Raw genomic sequence first — 21528 nt, 5'->3', positions numbered from 1 at the left:
AGGAGATGAAAAGGCCTGGAGTGTTGATTTCCTCGAATTCTTCAGCCATCAAAGAGCCCTTCAGTACATCCAAATTAGTGGTCATGCAGTCCTGGATGTGGATTCAGGGCTAAACATCTTCTCACACTGAAGTTCTTCTCCAACAATATACCCTCAAGCACATGACATCTGTCACATTTGCAAACCAAACCAAAACTTTTGACCTCTGTAAGACAAGTCTGAAATTGCAATGGAAGCACTGGGTCAATCAAGAACCTTGGTGAAGATATAGCAGGAGTTGAGAGGTTAACATGGAAATTCATGGAACTGAGATGGTTTATCCAGCAAAGTTTCTGCTTCATTCAGTGCCAGGCACCAGGGACACCAGGGACCTGCAGGTGCTCAAGAATCTCAGCACCTTCCCAAACCAGGAGCACTTCCCTGGAGGTGGCCATTCAAAATTAAGCTCATTTGAAAATGCATGGAGGCTGCTTCTCATGTCAGAGCTTGTTGGACCACTGACTTCAGAGGAGTAATTTAGCTGAAGCAATCAGGAAATAATTATTACAGTGGAGAGTTACAAGACAGTAATTAAACTGTATAAATAAATAACTGAAGTGACTAAAAAAGTCCACCCAAAGCCTACTTTTGGAGCACTATTTAATGTAAATGAATCACTTAGTGGACAATACAACAATCATCTGTTCAGCTTCTATTCATTATCAAAAACAATACAGAAGGATTGGCAGGGAATAGCTGTGTGCCAGAGGGAGCCCTTTAGGAAATACCACAGAATCTGGACTGGCTTTTGTCTGTTCTTCTATTGTGTTCTGACAATGCTTTGCTAATGAATGTCCAACGTCATTTCAGTTGTCTTTTTCTTTTTTTTTTCCCCAAACCAGATCAGTGGTAATCTTGGCCTTCCCATGTTGCTTGTTCCTGTTGAGAAGACTTCCACACATTATGTATCAGTTTAGCCAAGGTCCAAGTGGCTGAGGATGTGTTGTCTCAGGCCCTCTAGGAAATCCCACTGTAGCTGATGAGACAAAATCCTTTGATTTGGGCAAAAATCCATCAAGTTTTAAAGAAATCATCACATAGCTATGAAAGACGCAGTACTTCAGTGAGTTGTATACTCAGTAAATTTGTCTTTTGTTACTCTATTTGAAAGGACAATAACCTCATTCTGAGAAACAAGCTGCTTTTTCCATAGGGAGTATTTACACTGCTCATTGCCAGCATTATCATGGGAATTATCTGCAGGAAGCTGCAGGCTAAAGGGAATCCCCATCAGGAATCTGGGGAGCTAAACCTAGCAGGCAGACACCTATGCTAGAACAAACAGAGGGAAGACAATATCAAGCACTAAAATGCTGTCATTATAGCTCAGAATTGATGATCCACTGACATTCCCATCTCTTAGGAGTTACTGGTTTGGAATAGCTCCAAGTTCACACCTGAGGGTGCAGCAGGTACCCAGAGGGGTTCCCGTTTCTGACCTGGCTCCTTGGCTCACTCCTGCATTGCTGCTGCAACTTTCAGCTCCTGCAGCGTTGCTGGTTGGACTCTGTGGAGCTCTGCAGTGCAAAATCACTGTGACAGTCTGAGTTAAGAAAAAAGGGTAACAGTGATACACTTAAGAGAATAAACAGGCTTTTCTGCTGAGAAAATGTATGTGGACTAGCACGTGGATTTGACTTTTCAAGGCTGTGTCTGAAGCTGTTTTATTTTGTATTAAAGAAAATCAGAGGCTCTGCAGCAAATTTCTGCAGCCAGGGTTTTCTGTCAAATCCAGTGACAATGGAGGATGTGGGTTTCTAGTTAAAGCTATCTAGAATTTGAGATAGAAATGTACACTTCATAAAATCTTGCTCTGAGCTCAGTCTTCCAAATAAAGCAGAGATGGCATAAAACCCTCCAGGGCCTTATGCTTGCAAAATCCCCACCAAGTTCACTGCAAGCTTGGTGAGAAATTTGGGAGTTTTACTCACAGCATGAACTCAGAATGCCACTGAAGGTGGGACCTGAGGGTTGACAGCCCCTCTGGGAGCTATTTCTGATATTCCTATTTCCAGCCTCTCCCTGTCCTTCAGCTGGAGATCACTGGGGCTGCAGGATGGGTGGCACATCTTTTTCTCTCCGTGTCACCACAGTGCTCGGAATAGCAACAGAACCTGAAATAATTGCTGGGTTGGATGAATACCCTGGGCTGTGTGTGGGGATGCACAGCCCAGCTGCCACCTCGGGGGCAGGACTGGGACCTCTGACAGCCAGCTGGGGCAGCAACAGCCAAAATCCATCCTCCTGGAACTGCTACATCTCCTTGGGAGGCAGCATTAGTGTTACAGCTACCTCCAGAGGCACCGTTCTTGGTACCTGCGAGGCCAAGCTGCCAGGTGGAGTGCTGGAAATGGCTGATTATAGCACCCTAAAACTGCAATCCTGAATGCTGCCCTTTTGCTAAAAAAATCTGTCATTGGGCTTGGGCAGAGAGGAAAAACTGCTGAGCTGCTGATAAACAGTAGTTCATTTTGTTAGATCATTGCCACCATTTGCACTAATTGACACTTTTTAATAGTAATATCTGTTAAAAGACAGAATTTCTCAAATATGCTTTTGGTAGAAAAAGAAAAGCTGATTATGTTAATGCTCAGTATATTAAAGGCATCATCCTTATTTTGGGAGAAAGAAAAACCAAGATAATTACCCTCCCTTGTTTAATAAACTTTCCCTAAAATATATTTTTAAAAATTTATTCAGTAAAGTTCTGTTCCTCCCTGCTCTGGTAAAGAATTCTTTTTGTTAGTCCCTCGAGTGGATGCTTAAGTCAGGTCTCAGTGTAATTACACACCCCGCAGCAGTGCGGGAGACTTAATTAAGAGAGTCACTGTAGGTGTGTAGTCAGATACAACCCAGTGCTGCTGGAGGAGGCACCAGCATCCAGCTGCAGTGGGCAAGGTGAGGAAGAAAATTCAAGTCTGCAGAAGATTTTGAGATCCTCCTAAAAAAAAAAAAAAACAACAGTGTGGACACACCCAGCAGCCTCCGTTCAAAACCCCTCAACTCCATCATCAGGGAGTCTGTGGTTTTAAAAATCTCTCTGTACTCACCAGGAGACGCTCTGCCACACGGCAAGATTTCAGATTCTCTCCTCCCCTCCTCCCAAAAGTGTGACTCACCAGTTTCAAATGGTGACATTTCATTCCCAAACTATTCCGGGAGCAGCTGGCTCCATAGCACATGGGGATGTGGGGAGAGGGGAGGAGGCAAGGAAGAGCCAGCTTGCACAGTGAAAATCACTCATTCTCTCCCCCACACAGGTATGTTGCTTTTAAATCTCAGAGCCACATAATGTGGGACACGCTGGCAAATTCCATCGGAGGAAAACAATAAAACGAGCACATTTCAGGGGGAAAACAGAAAAAAATCTGTATGTGCCAGTGATGCCCGGGTCACCAAACCCCTTCCCTGTCAGGCAGGAGGGGCTGGGAGAGGGGTTTGCTCTCCAGATGGAACAGAGGTGAGGAAATGCCCTGTCCCCCCTTGTCACTCGCCATACGAGCCCGAACCCCGCAGTTCTGGGCGAATTTCTGTGCGATGCAGGGTCAGGGTTTGGTCAGCATCAATATCCCCACAATGATGAACAAATGCCTGTGCAGTGGGACGCTAACAGGGGAATGCCACAGAAATCCGTGTCAGCTCCTGGTCCCGAGAGGAGGTTTGTGTCACTCCGCAGTCCGGCTGTGTCCCTGCTGTGGGGACATCGCTGCCACACATCCTGAACGTCAGGAGCGGGATGCTGCGAGCCTCGCCAGCGGACACAGAACCCCAGAATATCCCGAGCTGGGGGGGACCCACGAGGATCAGCGAGCCCGAGAGGGGGGAATGGCCCATGCGGGGATCCAACGCAGCGCCCTGGCGCTGGCAGCCGTGGCCGGGGCGGTGCCGGGGACAGGAGCGGGATGCCGGGGACAGCAGCGGGATGCCGGGGACAGCACCGGGGTGCCGGGGACAGCAGCGGGATGCCGGGGACAGCACCGGGATGCCGGGCTGTGACTCTGGCTGTGGCTGTAGGCTCAGAGCAGCCACCCAGCCCCACCCCGCTCACTGATGCTGCCAGACCGCGCCGGGAACCCGCCGGGATGCCCGCAGGCACTGGCACAGCAGCCTGGCACCCAGGGGACACCGGGCTGCAGGGAACATCCCCAGGGTGGCCACAGCTTCGGGGAGACGTGGCGGGGCCCCCGGTTCTCCCTGTGTGTGGCGGATTGGAGTGCCGGGAACAGGCTGTCACAGCCCAGCCCAGCCCCGTGCATGTCTGCACAGGAAATGTTTGATTACTGCTTCATTCAGCTCCTCTGCTGCCGCTGCAAAAGGGGACGCTGTTCCTGTGGCTTTCTCAGCAGCTTGGGACCTTGTGCTGGCCAGATCCAAGCCCAATTCCTATTTTTTCCTTGGGGGAGCCCCACTGAAAGCAGTGGTCGCTCAAGAAGAGGACGATGGCTCGCTGCTCGATCCACGCATGCAGCAGCAATGACCTTGGCTAGGTAACCATCTCCTGAATACAAAGATAGATATAAAAGCAGCAATCCCTTTTTAAAAAAAACCAACCCAGTCCTCTGCTAAGGTAGGGAAAGGCAGTGGTTTGTTAAATAAATGCGTCTGTCAGGGCTGGATTTCTTTCCCAGCTTCCCTAAATGCCCTTCACCAGCAGAGAGGGGGAGGGGACCTGCTCTTTGAAGCCTTTTCCTTATGGGAATAGAAAACACGGAAAGAATTCAATTCTCTGCCACAGCCCAGCAGCACTGATCCACACTTCAAACCCCAAAGCCCGGGAGCCCGGCAGGCTGGTGGGTGCTTGGAGCCTGCAGTACCACAGATTTGCCTTGTTCGATATCCAGCATCATTAAGTGTCCCCCGTGGTGTTAAAGCACAGAAAAGGGGGCAGGAATGGAGACTGGGGAAGAAAAATTAGGAAATTCTGTGCAGAAAGAACTGCGGTTATCCAAATCTTTGATGAAAGCACCACCTAGTGAAGAACAGGCTCCTTGCAGCTGGCAGCGCTCTGGGCAGCTGCACCAACATTTGCTTTTCACCGCAAGTTTGCTGCTAAAAAACCCCAAATATCACCCAAATATGCACAGCCCGTGCTGGACCTGAACCAACAGGAACATGCCCCAAAATTTGCCCTCTCCTTAAATCTTTCTGAGAGGAAAAGCGTTCCTCTGCTCCCCTCATCTCCCACCGGAGAACCTCAGCCCCCCTGAAACCCGCAGGGAACGAGGCACCACAGGAAGAGAAGGATTTCCATGTTGTAGTTTGGGAGCTAAGGAAAAGAAAAGGTAAGTGAGCGGTCCAAGGTCGTGCAGGAAGCCGGAGGCAGATCCGGGAATAGAGATCAGCCACCCTGGACCCAGGGATGCCTGAACAATAGCACAGCCTCTCCCTCTGCTGTCATTTAACTCCTTCCTGACCCACCAAAACCCAGAGAGGGGTGGGCTCTCACTCCTCTGCAGATGTGCCTGCGCCTTTACAGCTCTTGGGGGCCCAGCCCGTACCTGCTTCTCCCCCTCCAAACCAAGAAGTAAAGGCAGTAGGGAAGGACAGGGCTGGAGATCCTGAGAGCAGTAAAGCTGCAGGTAGGAAATACTTCTATACAGTTGGCCTGAACTGTCCTCTCATCAATTAAAACAACCACAATTAGCATCTGTTTATGGGAATGGTACTTCAGCTTTGCCATTTCTGTGTGTGACAAAACATCACTCTCTCCCCTGGAAGCTTCAGCTCCATTAAAGTGGTGGTGGGGATCTTCAGCTGCAGGAGGAGAGGATATTGCTGCCTCTCCCTCTTCCCCAGCTCTTGGGTTATCTGCAAGGATTGGGGATTTGCAGCACGATCACACATCAGAAATGCAGTTTCACTAAGTCTACACTGTTCTCACACTGAGCTGGGAAATGCTGCAGTGCAGGCTCTGGAGGAGACAGTAATTACAAACAAACCTTAGAGAAAATAGCTGGAAAAGAAATATAATACTCAGGTGGTGGAAAAAACCTGAACTGCAATGAACTGAACCTGCAGCAAAATTCTCCCAGAGACGAGAGCTGAGAGAAATAGTGACCAAGCACCCAGAAAGAGTTCTCTGAAAGGAGTTTGATGTCCTTGAGTCAGAGCCCAGTTCCAAACCAGAACTATAACTGAGGCAAAAGTTAAGACCATCTTCTTGGGTCACTGTCTGGAAGGGAAATCTGCAAACAGCTGCAGGGGCAAAGAACTGGAAAAGTCCTGAGAAGCCCTTATTTTTCTGTTTTCCATCCTGGTCTGGTGTTTTTTCCCCCCTACCACCCTAGAATGTTTTCATTGACTCCAATTATGGGAGCAAGGAGGAGAGGACGAGAGTCTGCACCCTTGTATGAAAGGCTGAGACGAGAAAATCTTTAATCCTGCCACAGCCTTTTGAACATTTACATTTTCCAGCCACAGGCACTGTGAAACTGGGAGCTCTCAGTACAATCTAGTTCAAGGATGTTTTCCCTAGGGAAGGGTTTTGTTACCCTGTGGGGATTTTTGCCCAGATCTTTGCTTTTAGGGTAAGCAAAGCTCTTCTTACAGAAAGAAGCTACATTTTATACTCCTTGGTGGGGGGGAAAAAAGTGATAAATAAGAGCCCAATGGAGCTAGGGGACAAAATTGCTGCCCTAGAGATTAGGGTTAAAAGGCTGCAGATCTGCACTGAGTGATTGCAGTAAAGCAAATGTCACTAAACAAAAGTGCAAACTCAAATCCTTGAGTTTGGAGATTTTTTTTCTTCTCTCCTGCTCAAGAAAGAGCTCCTGCACTGCAAGAGGGCAGCCACAGAACAGCAGGATGTTTGTCAAGGAAGTGTTAACATGCTCAAAGGATTCCAGCCCTCTGCAGCTGTGGCCTGACAAAATGAGAAAGAAAAGAGATTTGAGTGCAAATAAAAACAACAAGCATAGTTTTAGATTATGCCAACATTTACCAGTTGGGGCTTGCACAGTCTGCAAACCAGTCCTGGATTTGGGGGAGAGCCTTCACTAATGGTTCTGAGAACAAAGACATTTGACATCAGTAAATCATTTAATCCCAGTGCATGATGTGTCAATGAGCAGCTTTCAATCAGAGGGGAATTTCTTGCTAATTACATTAGATTAACCTAAGAAAATGGAATCCCAATCAAAGCAACAAAGTCAAGCTTTACTTCACTGACTTTTCCTCTCCAGCTGCAGCTCCAGTCTGAGCCTTTGCTGTGTGGCTTGCTGGGCACTTGGTTTCAATCAACTCTGCCAGCATCTGCCAGTCTGGGGAGAGAGAATTCCTGTTAAAATTAACACCTGGTTGATCCCAGGTGAATCACCAGAGCAGCTTGGGCAGAGCTCTCAGCTCACTGCTGTCCTGTCCGTTAAGCTCCAGCTCCTGCTGCCCCACTTGGGTGGCAAAGAAGGACTGAAATGGCTTTTTCCAGCTCTGGTTTTCAGGAGATTGAACCAACCACAGCTCCCAGTAAGGCTGCCATGACATAAACTAACTTCTTCTGGGTTTTATTTTTCGATTTAATTTGTGTAAATAAAATTATTGATTCTTCAATTTCATTACATATTGTCCCTGAAGTCAAAAAATGCATTATCATCTTCCTTTCAGACAGTAATTTTTAGGAAGATTTTGAATTATTTTCTCATATTTTCCCTGAAATATTGATCCTTTACTAATAATGAACCAGCACTGAAGCTTTGAATTAATTTCAGTGTTTTCCCTATTAGAAGAGAGAAGCAGAAAAAAGTTACCATAAAAATAGATGATTTTTTACCATCTTTCAAAGAACTGTTGCAAAAAGCTGTCCTTTATCTCGCTGCTGTCCACAGTGAAAGACCTCTGGGATGAACTTGGAAACATTTCAGTATCTCTGACTGCTCTGTAAATGTCCCTTCTGCTCACAAAAACCTTCACTAAGGGGAACTCCCTGTGCCTTTCCTTCCTCAGGGCAAGAGTTCTGACACTTTTGGACTTTGGGATCACTGGAGCCAGGTTTGTGCCACAGCCTGGCAACGCCCCAAGGCCCTTTTCAGTGCCAGGGGATTTAAATCTGCACAGCCTGCAGCTCATCCGGGCCCCATTTCTGCACAGAGCTCTTGGAAAATCAGAGAAATCTGGGGTTTTTTCCTCATCATGTATTTGGAAGAGATTCTGCAAAAATGTCTCTTTTCTCCTAAAGGAATTTACTGCTCTTCCTCAGAGTCACGCCTTGCACAGTCCTGTCCTGTGCCAGTGTCACTCTCAGGATGGATTTTGGGATTTTCCTGTGCCAGTGTCACTCTCAGAGTTGGATTTTGGGGGTGTCCTGTGCCAGTGTCACTCTCAGAGTTGGATTTTGGGGGTGTCCTGTGCCAGTGTCACTCTCAGGGTGGGATTTTGGGGATGTCCTGTGCCAATATCACTCTCAGGGTGGGATTTTGGGGGTGTCCTGTGCCAGTTTAACTCTCAGAGTTGGATTTTGGGATTTTCCTGTGCCAGTGTCACTCTCAGAGTTGGATTTTGGGATTTTCCTGTGCCAGTGTCACTCTCAGAGTTGGATTTTGGGGGTGTCCTGCGCCAGTGTCACTCTCAGGGTGGGATTTTGGGATTTTCCTGTGCCAGTGTCACTCTCAGGGTGGGATTTTGGGGGTGTCCTGTGCCAGTGTCACTCTCAGAGTTGGATTTTGGGGGTGTCCTGTGCCAGTGTCACTCTCAGGGTGGGATTTTGGGGATGTCCTGTGCCAGTGTCACTCTCAGGGTGGGATTTTGGGGGTGTCCTGTGCCAGTGTCATTCTCAGGGTGGGATTTTGGGGGTGTCCTGTGCCAGTGTCACTCTCAGGATGGATTTTGGGGACGTCCTGTGCAGGGTCAGGAGTCGGTGACCCCTCCAACCGAGCTTTTTCTGTGATTGTTTCTGACTTTCAGCTTTCTCATGTGGAGAGACCAAAGAGGACAGAATTCCGTGGGTGTAACCAGCAATGAGCAGTGACCACTGCTGGCAATTCTGGGAGGGCTCAGAACAGACCAGGACCGGCTCCGTGGGGCCCAGCAATGGCACAGGAGGAATGGGCAGGAGCTGATGCCCGGGAGGTTCCACCTGGACATGAGAAGAAATTTCCCCGAGCCCTGAGCAGAGGCTGAGCCTCCCTCCCTCCATGGGGATATTCCAGCGCTGCCGCCATGCAATCCTGTGCCGCGCTCTGGGACGGCCCCGCTGAGCAGGAAGGCTCAAACCACACCTCACAGTCCCTCCCCGCCTGACCCCTTCGGGATTTTGGGATTCTGAGCCTGAGGGCGATGCCCACACTGGGGGGAACCGCGAGAGGGCGGAACCTCTGCTTGGCATCGCCGCTCTCCGGCCGGGTGGCACAGGTGGGAGGACTGGTGAGGGCAGCTGTACTCCGGAAGCAACTTCCGGTTGGCGACACTAAGGAGCGGAGTGCGGGCGGAAATGCTCCGGGCCCACTTCCGGTGGTGGCCATGGTGACGGCGGCGGCGGCGGCCAGGTGGGGACAGAGGGGACAGGGAGGGACAGGAGGGGACAGGAGGGGACAGGGAGGGACAGAGAGGGACACCCGGGAGGGGCCGGGCGCTGCGCGGCTCGGGGAAATGCGGGAGAGCCTGGGGGAGCGCGGCGCTGGGGCGCGCAGGGACACGCGGCGCTCCCCGGGCAGAGTTCACCGCTGGGAGCGACGTGAAACACCAAATTCTAAATAAATCCACCTAATTCGAAATAAATCAGGGACACAGCGCCGTCGTGTTCTCACGGAGCTTTAGGTGGCTGTTCATTTGGTAAAGGTCTGCAAAACGCTTTTTTTGGAACAACAAATGTTTCGGTTTTCTGATCAGGCCGCCCTTGTTTCTGTCCCAAACACCAGCGGAGGAATTCCGCGTGGGAGGGCGGAATTCCAGTTTGTACCGGAGTAAAAGTGGCAGGAAGATAATGAGAAAAGGATTTCACAGAATCCCAGAGCGGCTCGGGTTGAAAGGACTTTAAATCCCATCTCGTTCTAGCCCTGCCCTGCACAACAACACCTTCCCCTAGACCAGCTGGCAGAGCAGATAATTCCTCAAGTCCACGCTGTTTTTTGGGTGCTGCAAACACGTTTTTTTTCTCCTGCTGCTGCACCATGAGTTGAAGAACTTCGGCAGGATGCTGAGATCCAGCAGAGGGTGACCCTTCAGGTGATCCTCCTTGCTTTTGGGAATTCCAGCTGGGCTGTTGTTCTCCTGCTCCCTGTCCATTTGCTGCATTTCTCCTGAGGAGTTTTTACTCCTTTCAGAAGTTTGAGTTGACTTCTGTCTTCTCAGTCTGGGGGTTAAATTCCCCCTCCCCTGGAAAGGTCAGAGCCTGTGTTCCCAAGGTTTGTTTTTAGAGGCTCAGCTGGCCTTGGACACTTCTTGGCTCCCTGCCATTTCCAGATTTAACTCGGGGCTGTCCTGCTGCAGCTCCGAGGCAGCTCCAGCTCAGAGTCACTGCAAGTGAGCCCCTTCTCAGGTAGGACCTTGTGCTTTCTTCACACTAAAGCCCTCACTCCAGCCTGGAGGGGCTGGGCTTTGTTCCTTAGGAAAACCAGGTTTTTTTCCTTTCCTTTTATCCCCCCAGCCGCTGGATTTGGGATTGCAGCCTCCCATCTGGTGCCACTTGTCACCTAAAGGACAATGTGATTCTGGGAGCCTGCAGCTCCACAGTCACTTTTATTCCTCCCCTTGTTTGGGGAACCTTCCAGGGGTTTGGTTCTTTAGGATCTCATCTTTGCACCCTTATTAATGAATATCCTTGTTCCTTCAGAAACCAGCTCCTTTTGTAGGAGAACACCCAGTTTTGTTTTAAGGGGAAAGTCCTGGGTTTATTTTTAATTGGATAAATGTGATTTATTCTATGGGAAGCTTTCAGAAAGTTTCCTATCACCTGTATTTGCTCACAATATCAGTGTTCTTATTTCTGCTCTCCAATAACCTGCATGTTCCAATCCTCCTTGGGATGGAGAATTGGGAATTACAGGACTTGCTTTGCACCAGTTAAGGAGCAGTGGCTTGTCCCAGAGTGAAACCCTGGTGTAATAAACATTACCTGTTAATAACAGAGGTTTTTCCAGTGTGAATACCCAAATTAATGAGAAAAGGTGAATGTGGGCTCTCAGACCTCCCAGCAGGAGGCCTGAGAAAGTAATTTCATCTCAAATTCCGTGTGCACCCCATCCCCACCCTCACCCCCATTTTAATGTGACACAGCATTTTCTGCTCTGGGAGCTTTGGCTTCTTCACTGTTACCCAAAATTGGGTTTGTGATAGAAGCAGGGCATGAAATGAAAGCAAAACTTGCTGCTGTAGGTCTGAAGTGCCACAGAAGTTCTTTTGTCCCAAATAATTTATTCAGCTGGGTTGTCCTCTCTCTCAAATCTGACTGAACTGAGATTTTCTTTGTTTTGGGGTTTTTTTAAGAGGCCTTTTGAGCAGCTTGGAAGAAGGGACTGCATCTGCATGCCCCCCAGAAAAAAATATATTATATATTATTATATAATACAATATAGTATATAATAATATATTGTATAATATATCAATAATAATATAATTATATTTTATATGTTTATATATTAGATATATGTAAACCTATATATTTGTACACGTAAAATATATATTATATAAAATCATATATTATATAGTATATATTATGTCATATATAAAATTATATATTATATAGTATATATAATATATAAAATTATATATTATATTTATCTTTATAAATAAATATATGTAAAATACATATTTTATATATTTTTATATAATTTATTTACATATATATTTATATATAAAAATATATAAAATATATATTAAATAGATGTAAAATATATATGTATATAAAATATATATGTAAAAATAAGTTTATATTAAAATGTATATATTTATATATAAAATATATATAAAATATATAAAAAAATATATAAAAAATATATAAAATATAAAGGGATTTACATCTCTGATTGGCAAATCCTCTCTTGCTCCTCTCCCTTCTCTTCCCCCTTCCTTTTTTCCCTCCCCAGAGCTGCTACCTGTTGGTTCAGGCTCCAGCCTGGAAGCTGCCAGAGTAGGGTGTTGCTCCTGCCTGGGTTCTTGGTTTGCTGCAGCCCTCGGGCAAATCTGCCCAGTTCCTGTGTATAACATGGAGAAAAAGGAAAGAAATACAATAAAACATTAGAAATATTTTTCAGATCTCAGTGTGCTGTAGTTAAGAGAGGTGTCAGCAAAGTGACCTTTTCACCTGCATTTCACTGAATCCACAGCAGGGCCAGATTTTTCCAGTGCTTCGTGAAGGAAGTGCCACTGCACCTGCCAGCTCCCACTTTGGAAATAATGGCAGGGCTTAAACGTGGGCTGAGGGTTTTTTTGGATTCCAGAATGTCCTGTATGCCCAGTGTCAGCACAGCACCTGCTGTGCCTGCCCACACCTCGTGTTGTGAATCTCAAGAGACATTTGAGAGAACAAAAAAAGGGGAATCATTAAGAAGGCAGAACCAGTCAGGAGAACCTTCCCATCCAGCCTGAAAATCCAGTGGCCTTGTGCCAAAACATCTCTTTCCCAGGAATTGTTTTAGGGAAGATCGATTCTCTTATGCCAAATGAACTGTCCCAGTCCCTGGCTGCAAACCAGTGCAGAGTACACCCTGTGTGCACTCCCTCAGCACAGGGGTGGGGGAAGAAGATGCTTTGCTGAATGTTCCTTTTGTTTTTCTGCTTTCCCACTGGCACACTCCCTGTGCCCGGGGGAGCTGCTGTTCTGATGCCTCCCTGCATTATCCACAGTGGATCACACCAGGAAGGACTTGAGACACACACGAGTCTCTTTGGGAATGGGAAGCTCCAAAGAACCCCAAGAAGAGTTGTGTTCTAACTTGATGGCTTTGTTTTTTGACCTTGCCAAGTTTATTTAGGGCTGTCTTTATGTGTTATTTTACTGTGTTCCAGCTGTACCTCCAGAAATACTTATTTTATTCAGTTCACTACTATTTCAGCAAGCTGTTCACTGAGCAGCTATTTGAGGAATTCTCTCCAAGCCCCTGATGGATATCTGGAAGAGCCTGACATTTTCCACATTAGCTCTGTTCCATGGCATGCAGAACCTCTGCCATCCCCTCAGTCCTCCTCAGTGACACTGAATTCTGCCCTAGCATTGTAGTTACCTCTTGTTTCCTGCTTCTCATGCTCTCCTTTTGTTTGAAGGAGCCCAAGCTGTGTGCCCAGAATTTCCCAGTATCTTCCCATTAAAGGTCTGTCTTGCAGTTCAGGCTGCAAGAATTCAAACTCTGCGTGCACAAGAAGGAAGAAGGGAAGGGAAAATACCCTGATGTTTGGTTCTGATTTCGTGTGTGAGCCAGAAGATTTGAGGAAGGGGCCGTAATTATCTTCACTCTTACATCAAGCTTTGATAAAAGCTCAGGGATATACAGAGGGAAAATCAGTGGCCTTTTCACAGAAGTCCCACTTGCTCTTTGGCCCTTAGTGAGCGGTCACATAAACTACTCCCTTGAAGGAATGGCTTAGCAAGGAGATTAGGCTATGCCTTGGTATCAGAATCCAATTCCAGGATGAGATTTCAGTGTGTTAAGCAAATTACTGGCTCAGAGAGAAAACCTGGAGCCTCCAAAAGGCAGACTGGCTTATATCCATCTGGGATAATACACAGTCACTGATCTCTGGCTTGTAGATACTCTGGTACTAGATGTTTTAGAGAAATCGGAACAGTTTTATACAATCAGAAGAATGTGGAGAAATATCCCAGCCCTGAGGAACTTCATCACAAGAGGGTGAATTTAGGGCAAAACATGGGAACAACATCCCTGAACCCAAGTTTGTGACATGACAGCTGACAGGATGCAATGCCAAGTGTCCTGCTGGGATGTTCACATTACTATTTCACTGCTTAAAATTGGGTACTGATACGAACTTTCCAAAACCTAAATGAAGGGATGAGAAAATCTGCTGAAGATACAGAGGTACCTTGGTGGTTTATTGGTGGTCTAAGGCAGGATTAAGAAGAATAATTTCAAAGTAGTTTTCATTCGGGCCTTTGCTCATTTTATTTATGGTGAAATGATCTCTTTCCTTTCATCCTGTGGCTCTAGGAAGACAGTTCAGAAGGGAAAGCTCATGGATTTCACAAGCACTGTCATCATCCCGCTGCTTTTTGGCAGCCTGGGGATCTTCGCGCTGTTCCGGCTGCTGCAGTGGATGCGGATGCGAGCCTACCTGCAGGACGCTGTGGTGGTGATCACAGGGGCCACCTCTGGCCTGGGGAAAGGTATGGACCCAAAGCAGGGCACCAAGGGCAGCACAGGCAGGGGGCTGTGGCAGGAGCAGCTCTTGGAATAAAGCAGGAATGAGCTCAAAGTTTTTTCAGAGACACAGCTCCCACCTGAGTTACAACCACAGCCAGTGCAGGTTTGGGTGCAAGGAAGTCTCAGCATTTGGTACAGAAAATTTAAAGAAATTCTTCTTGTATAAACTGGAGCTCATCAAAGCAAGGAATTAGATGCTGTTCTTGTGCTGTCAGGGGTCTTTTCCCTAAATCCTGAAAAAGCCAGGAAGCCAAATTGTTTCTTTAAAACCTCACAGATGTGGCGTTCTGCCTTCATGTACTTACAGCTGTTTTGCCAAACTTTCTACTCCTTCTCCTTGTCCCTCACCTTCAAGTTAAGGTACCTCTCATGGTACAAATCCATGCACTCTAAAGTCAAGCTCTTGGCATTATTAACACCAGGGACTATTTTTTTCCAGCTGAAACTTATGTTTTGCTTCAGTGGCTAGATCCTCTAATTCTGCTTTCTATAATTGCCTTAAAAGCTGCTTGAAGAGAAGACAAGGTGCTGTCTGCTGTCAAGGCCTTTCATTAGGATGAGTACATTTATAGAACAAATAGAGCTTTAATTGGTGCTGCCTTTGCATGTGAGTTTGTCCCTAAGGACAGCGGTGTTCAGGAACTGGCCAGAGGAGATGAACTGGTTCTCTCTGCCTGCCTCAGCCGAAGAGTAGGAGTGGTAAAGGATCTTGTACTTCTCATCAAGAAGAGAGGAAATTAGTATTCCAGGAGAGACCTTCCAGCTGGAGCTCTGCCTGTGCTGTGGGGTGTAGAGACTTCCACCACTGTACTGTAAAGTTTCCTCCCTTTTTGACTAATTTGCAAGATCTTTTACAACTTCCCTTACTCGTAGTTATTAATACACCAGACTACCTCTAATTAGTGTGTGTTCACTGCCATCCACTGTCATCCCTTATGCAAACAAGGAGTTTGTCCCTCTGGCTCCCAGAGGGAACAGGAACATGCAATTAGGAGGACAATAGCCTGGCATCCCTTCTCCAGGCTTTTCCCAGTGAAGAGAACCACCTTGATGAAGGCATTAAATCCCAGGCTCCCAGAACCTCTGAAGGTGTTCATTAAAACTGAAACTCCTAAGACCTGTGTTAGATGACACACACAAGGTAACTGTGGTCCCTCTTAAGAGAGGTGTAAAGTCAAAACTAAAGAGGCACAGGCAAATTTGACCATCTGAGGGGGAGAATGTGTGAACAGCACAGTGTCTAACCAGCACAGTATCTGTGAGCACAGCAGCTGTCTCACCACTATCATGTGTCTGTCACAGTCCCAGGAGAGTGGGATGTGGTTGTGACCTCTCTGTCAATCAGTCTGGCCACCACACAGCAGCAGTAAAGCCACCTCAGACCCTGCCAGCAAACTGCACTTGGAGCTCTCACCAGGGCTGATGTGCATCTGGCCTTTGGCTGCTATTCACATGCCTACTTTTCTCTCTTCCTTGCTTCTTCCACAGAATGTGCCAAAGCTTTCCATGCAGCTGGCTCCAAGCTGGTGCTCTGTGGCAGAGACAGTGAGAAGCTGAAGGAGCTGGTGCAGGAGCTCTGTGCTGTGAAGAATCACCGCAAGAACGTGAGTGTGGCACCAGGACAGGCCGTGGGCTCACGTGGCCTGGCGTTCTGCTTGGGTTTTTACAGAAGTTACAGAATTGCCTCTGGGTTTTTCTCTTGGGCAATAGGGAAAATCCAACTGTGTGCTTAGGGATGATGCTGGGATAGCACACTGAGCTGGCATGTCATTCCTTGAAAAACCCCCCCAAGCACACAAGGGCAGAGTCCAGACCCTTTACACCTGCAACTCATACACTGAATGTGGAAAAGTGACTTTATTTCTGCTCTTATTTTTTATGTCTTTGCCTGCTGACTATGGCTAAGAAAGGTACTGCTGGCTTCTGCAGAAAACACATGGGTTATGTTTTGCCTTTTTCAAATGCATTTCTTTTAATAAGACAACAGGAAACTTGAGTACTCCCTTGTCCCTTTCCTAGGCTCAGGGATAGGGAACAGGCTACAGGAGCAGAGAAGGAAGAGCACAACCTGCTTCTGCCATAAATTCCTGCCATGTGGAACAGCTGCACTGTAGTTGCACAGGGTTTGGATGGCCCTGCTCCTGTGCTTCCAGAGCTGGAGGATCCCATCATGAGCTGGCACACCCAGCACTGAACTGTATTTTGCTAACTTTAGTTTATTCACAGACACACGAACCTCACACTGTGGTGTTTGACCTCTCGGACACCAAAGCTGTGGTAAATGCTGCAGAGGAGGTCCTGAAGGCCTTGGGGCACGTGGACATCCTGATCAACAACGCTGGCATCAGCTTCCGAGGCATGATCGTGGACACAGAACTGCACGTGGATAAGAAAGTGATGGAAACAAATTACTTTGGACCTGTAGCCCTCACCAAAGGTACCTGTGCTCCACAGGATTTGGCTGCTGCCTCTGCAGAGCAGCACAACTGAGCACAGCTTCACTTGTGTTTGTCACTGTACCTGGTGCAGCACAGGCTGGAGGGAGGTTTGGGGTTATGGGCAGGCCTGAGGGCATGACTGGGTGGGAAATACCCCACTGGAGATGATCCCTGGTTCCATCTCCTCTCCAGCCTGGCAGGGGCTTGGGAAGAGGTACAGTTATCCTGTCTGCACTGACAGAACACTGGAGAACGTGGTGGGGACTCCAGTGGAGCTGCAGCTTTGCTGGGAAGCTTTGGTCACACAAAAAGCTCAGCCTGGAGCGTGTCAGCTGCAGGAAATGGGAAGATGTTCTGGTGGCAGGAAAAGCAAATCCTGCTGCCCAGTGTGTGGGAGATCAGAGCCACCACAGCAGCCCTTGTGCAGCCTCTGGCACAAGGAATCTCCTCACGGGTGAACCTCCCTGCCAGACACAGCTGCAGTCAGAGGCATCCCAAGCACTGTCCCAACCCCTGCACTGAAGAGGGATCTTGTAATTCCCTTCAGCATCTCTGAGTGCTCTGAAAGCTTTGATTCTTGACAGCAGCAGTGGCAGGACTGTTGTCTGAATGGATCTTTTCTGTCCTTTGCTAGCACTTCTCCCCTCCATGATCAAGAGGAGACAAGGCCACATTGTGGCCATCAGCAGCGTGCAAGGCAAAATAAGCATTCCTTTCAGATCTGCATGTAAGTACCTCCACAGAAGATGGGAAAGACATATTTGGGGCACCAGGCTGAATAAATACTTGGCTCCTGCTTCCACATTTAGCTCTCCATGGAAGTGGCTGTGTGCAGGGAAAGCAGTGCTGTGCATCACCCTCAATGGGGTCACAAACCACTGACAGCACTATTAAATATAAAATCTTAGCCCTGTCCTAAAGTTTTTAAGGGATGGAGAATGTGTTTTGAAAACAGCTTGACAGTCCTATCCTGAGAGTCACTATAATTCCATAATTTTATGGTATTTTGTCCTTGTAATTTGTCTGCCATTATCTCCTCTAAGAAGGCAAGAATTTTTTGTTTTAATAAATTATGAAGTTCCATAGTACAAACAATGCCAGAACGAAAGCCTAAACAATCTTGATCCAGCAAAGTCTTCATGCTAAATCAGCTATGACAAGGAATATTGGTGAGATTAAGATGGATGAACTAAGATGAGAGCATTTGACACACATTTACAAGCATCTGTAAATCACTGAAAGTGAACACCAGAAGCAGAGTGGTGATGGGGTGGGTCAGGAATGTCTGAGCCATGAGTTTTGCAGGTGATGTGGGTCCAATTGCTCCAGGAATTGTGTTCTGAGGAGCTCCCAGGGTGCTTGCACAGCGACCAGAGCCACATGGATCTGGCAGCAGGAGCTCAGCCCTTGCTGGGTCTGCAGCCTGTGCTGGCTCTGGTGCTGCTGGCGAGGTGGTGGCAGTCACGGGCCAAAAAAAAGATGTCACTCAGCCATTTCATGGGGGGAAATCCTGCCCTAGGCCACGCTGCCCTGCCGTGCCTGCCTGTGTGATCTGGTGTTCCCTTTGTGCAGCCAAGCCCTGAACCTGCTCTGCAAGTCCCTAATGCTCAGCACGTGCAGGGCAGCCAGCTCGGCCTTCCAAAGGCTTTGGGTCTCCTTTATCAGGAGTGGGAGGCAGCTGGGGTTCACTCTGGAGTGCTCTGGCAGGGCTGTGATACCGAGTTCAGGATCCCAGCCAGTTTTCAACTTGAGTTTACATTTTGTTTTCTTAAATTGCCTCTGACTCCCACTACCTGTTGCTGCCATTCACTAAACAAAAACAAAGGTAGAGGCTGGAGAACAGCTCTTGGGTTCTTGCTGAGAAGTGGCTGCATTGCAGTAAAAATCCCATTCACAAAGTGAAAATTCCTTCAGCCCTGCTCCTTCTCCTTGCTGTACAGTCCTTTTCCTGTTTTCCAGATGCTGCCTCCAAGCATGCTACCCAGGCCTTCTTTGACTGTCTGCGAGCAGAGGTGGAGCAGTATGACATTGAAGTGACAGTTGTGAGCCCTGGGTACATCCAGACAAACCTGTCCCTCAACGCTGTCACAGCGGATGGATCTCGCTATGGAGGTGAGATACCACTTGCAGCCCTATTTCTAAAACATCTCCATGTTATTATAAGGTGTGTTTGCAACACATGGCCTCTGGTCGGGACACAGGTTAGCCCTGAAGGATCAAAAACCAACTCTTGATGCAGGGTAGGAACAGCAAGCCCCAAAATTTAACCTTTCCAGACAGCAACTATTGCCTTCAGGGCCAGCCATGAGGAACAGCTGCCTGTGCTCCCATACACAGCTGGAGTGAAAACCAGAGCAAGCAGCCATGTGCAGTCAGAGCATTCCTTGGAAGGGCACCTCAGCGGGGGCTTACCTGCTGCTGGTGGTGCTCACTCAGCTTTCCCTTGGCAGTTATGGACAAGACCACGGCCGAGGGACAGACGGCCGCCGAGGTGGCTCAGGTGGTTCTCAACGCAGTGGGACAGAAGAAGAAGGAAGTGCTTGTGGCTGGCCTGACCCCCTGCCTGGCTGTCTACCTGAGGAACCTCTGCCCCAGGCTCTTCTTCACCTTAATGGCATCCAGAGCAAAAAAGGAGAGAAAAGCAAAGGGCTCTTAGAGCTTGGCTGCCCTGAGCAGGGAGAGGCTGAGGCCCTGCAGTCGGCTGGGACATCACTGGAGGTGCTCCTGCAGGAAAATCCTTTCTCAAAAATCTGTTTACCATTGCATGGAGACTGGGAACTGGTTTCCCTTACACTGCTGGAAGAGGAACCTCAGCTGAAGAAGGAAGGGTGCTTGGACAATGGGGGAGAGCTGAGGCTGCAGGGGAGGGGTCAGGGGAACACTGCAGCCAGGGAGGCCCCTGGCTGGGAGACTCCTCACCTCACTGCAGGCATGCTCAGCTTTACTGGCCTGCTACAAATAAAACCCACCTGTTCTGCCTTCACACGAGCAGACCTTGGCTGTCCCCACCCCTGTGAAATACAGTCCTCAGCTGGGAGCTCTTGTGATCAGTGTCTCATTCCCACTCCTTCCAATCTGATCCAGGACATGCTGCTTGCAGTGGGAAACTTCACAGCCTCTTCCTGTTAACGTGCCAAGTCATCTGATAAATTAAGCATAGAACAGTGCTACTTTTAAAGAAGTAACTGATGTACAATTTGGGTGTATTTGGCATCATTTTACCTGTCTGAATCATGCCCTACTGATGTACTGGGACTGTTAATTCTGCAGTGACAGTGCTCTGTGGATCCCAGCCCAAGGAATGCAGGGAAGCACTGAGCGGGTAGAACAGCACAGCAAGGCAAGGACGCACTGCACAGGTGACAGCAGCACACCTGGGCCACCTGCAGCTCAGAGCAGGAGTGACCCTCTGGATGCCAGGCACTCCCTGGTGCTAGAGAAGAATCCATGTGTGTAAAGTGCAGAGTGTAGCAGACAGACCCTTTGTTCTCATCTGCTTTAAAGCAATCACAGATGCTAATTAGGATCACATCCTGTGGGGAATGTTACCTGCCTGTTCAGGAATCTCCTCAGGGAGCCTGACAGCCTGAAGGGTGCCATGTTCCATTCCTCACCCCTTCTCCTCATGTGAGGGATACCAGCACCACTAGGAAAAAGGAACTGCTGCACAGATATAGGAGAGAAATAATCTTAAAATTGAAATAAACTCTATTAGTAGGAACCAAGGTTCAGACCTCTGCCACCTCCAAGCACTTGCTAGCATTTTCCACGTGTCCTGCCTCACTTGTCCTGCCTGGAGTGCACATCTGATGACAAATAAATTACATTGCTGTGAAATTAATCCCTTGGTCTACTCTAGCTCCTCACAGCACATAACTTAAGAGGAAGGAAAAACAGGAGGGTTTTGTTTTTCCTTACATCCCTGCAAGGTGCTATTGTACCAGCAGTAGCTGCAGAACAACATGCTTTATCCCAGCCCTCTTTATGGGACCTGTTAGCTTACACAGTGTGAATCCACAGAGAGGATTAGTCACACAAACTCTGATATGGGTGTGGAGGCTCAGCAGGACCTTCTGCTTCCAAAAGCCTTTTCTTAACCACTACAGATTTATAAATAATCTCTGAGAACCAGGATGTGCTTATTGATGACAATGCTGCTGCTCTGTCAGGACATCCATCCTCTGCCACCTTCCCTGTGGCTGGGGCTGCAGCTGTGTCACAGAAAGGTTGGATTGGGGTTGGTTTGACAAGGTGAAGCTTTCAGGTGTGCAGACACCTTTTTTCCTGTTAAGATAGGAAAGGAAGGCATTACCTTCTCTGCCTCTCCACAAGGGGAGTGTTGGTGTTGTGCTGTTCCTTTTGTGTTTCCCATGCTCAGATCCTGAGGTTCTTGGTGAAATGCAGTGCTCCTGCCAGGCTTGTTCAGCTGCTCCATGTTCTGGTGTTTCAGGTTGTGGCTACCCAGGAAGGACCAAGGGGCTGCTTTGCATTTCTGTGTTCCCATCCAGAGCACCGAGGGTGAAACACATCAGGCCTGAGGGAAAAATTATGTGTGGGGATTTCCTGTAGTTACTGTGGGAGCTTAAGCTCAAAGGCGGAGGTTGCTGAGAGTGCACCCATTCCCTTTGGAGGTAAATTCCCTCTCTGAGACGAGGGGAATGCTGCACACTCCAGAGCAATGGGCAGGGGGGCAGCAAAGTCTGGGGGTTTCTGAAGGGAGGTTTGTCCCCAGCCACCGTTGATTC

The 21528-nt window shown here is 48.0% G+C and overlaps 1 protein-coding gene and 1 long non-coding RNA gene across 3 annotated transcripts; one reads left to right on the top strand and one right to left on the bottom strand.

Annotated features, from left to right (window-relative positions):
* Positions 1 to 622: 622 nt before the first annotated feature.
* Positions 623 to 21229, bottom strand: LOC115497245 (uncharacterized). Its single transcript, XR_012058275.1, has 3 exons — positions 21096 to 21229; positions 12063 to 12161; positions 623 to 2980 (listed from the first exon to the last, which is right to left on the bottom strand). It is a non-coding gene; the product is annotated as an uncharacterized lncRNA (long non-coding RNA).
* On the top strand, positions 5030 to 20624 carry DHRS7B (dehydrogenase/reductase 7B). 2 transcript variants are annotated; one of them, XM_072935696.1, is made up of 7 exons: positions 5030 to 5321; positions 14133 to 14308; positions 15834 to 15949; positions 16572 to 16782; positions 17418 to 17510; positions 18743 to 18895; positions 19234 to 20624. In XM_072935696.1, exons 2-7 carry the CDS (start codon positions 14158 to 14160, stop codon positions 19437 to 19439), a joined length of 930 nt encoding a protein of 309 aa, XP_072791797.1. In that variant the 5' UTR covers positions 5030 to 5321; positions 14133 to 14157; the 3' UTR covers positions 19440 to 20624. The 2 variants fall into 2 exon arrangements, with proteins under 2 accessions (XP_072791797.1, XP_002188802.7); XM_002188766.7 differs by lacking the exon at positions 5030 to 5321 and adding an exon at positions 9360 to 9515.
* Positions 21230 to 21528: the final 299 nt, after the last annotated feature.

The sequence above is a fragment of the Taeniopygia guttata genome, chromosome 14, assembly GCF_048771995.1.
Source record: "Taeniopygia guttata chromosome 14, bTaeGut7.mat, whole genome shotgun sequence".
Taxonomy (NCBI): Eukaryota; Metazoa; Chordata; class Aves; order Passeriformes; family Estrildidae; genus Taeniopygia; species Taeniopygia guttata.
Note: the sequence above shows the minus strand (reverse complement) of the source record. Positions and strands in the feature narration are given on the sequence as shown.

Excerpts from the sequence above, each read along its gene's own strand:
- DHRS7B (XM_002188766.7), top strand. The coding sequence starts at position 9,490 with ATGGTGACGGCGGCGGCGGCGGCCAG. Across the intron at positions 14,309-15,833 it reads CACCTCTGGCCTGGGGAAAG|AATGTGCCAAAGCTTTCCAT; the intron begins GTATGGACCCAA and ends CTTCTTCCACAG. Across the intron at positions 15,950-16,571 it reads TGAAGAATCACCGCAAGAAC|ACACACGAACCTCACACTGT; the intron begins GTGAGTGTGGCA and ends GTTTATTCACAG.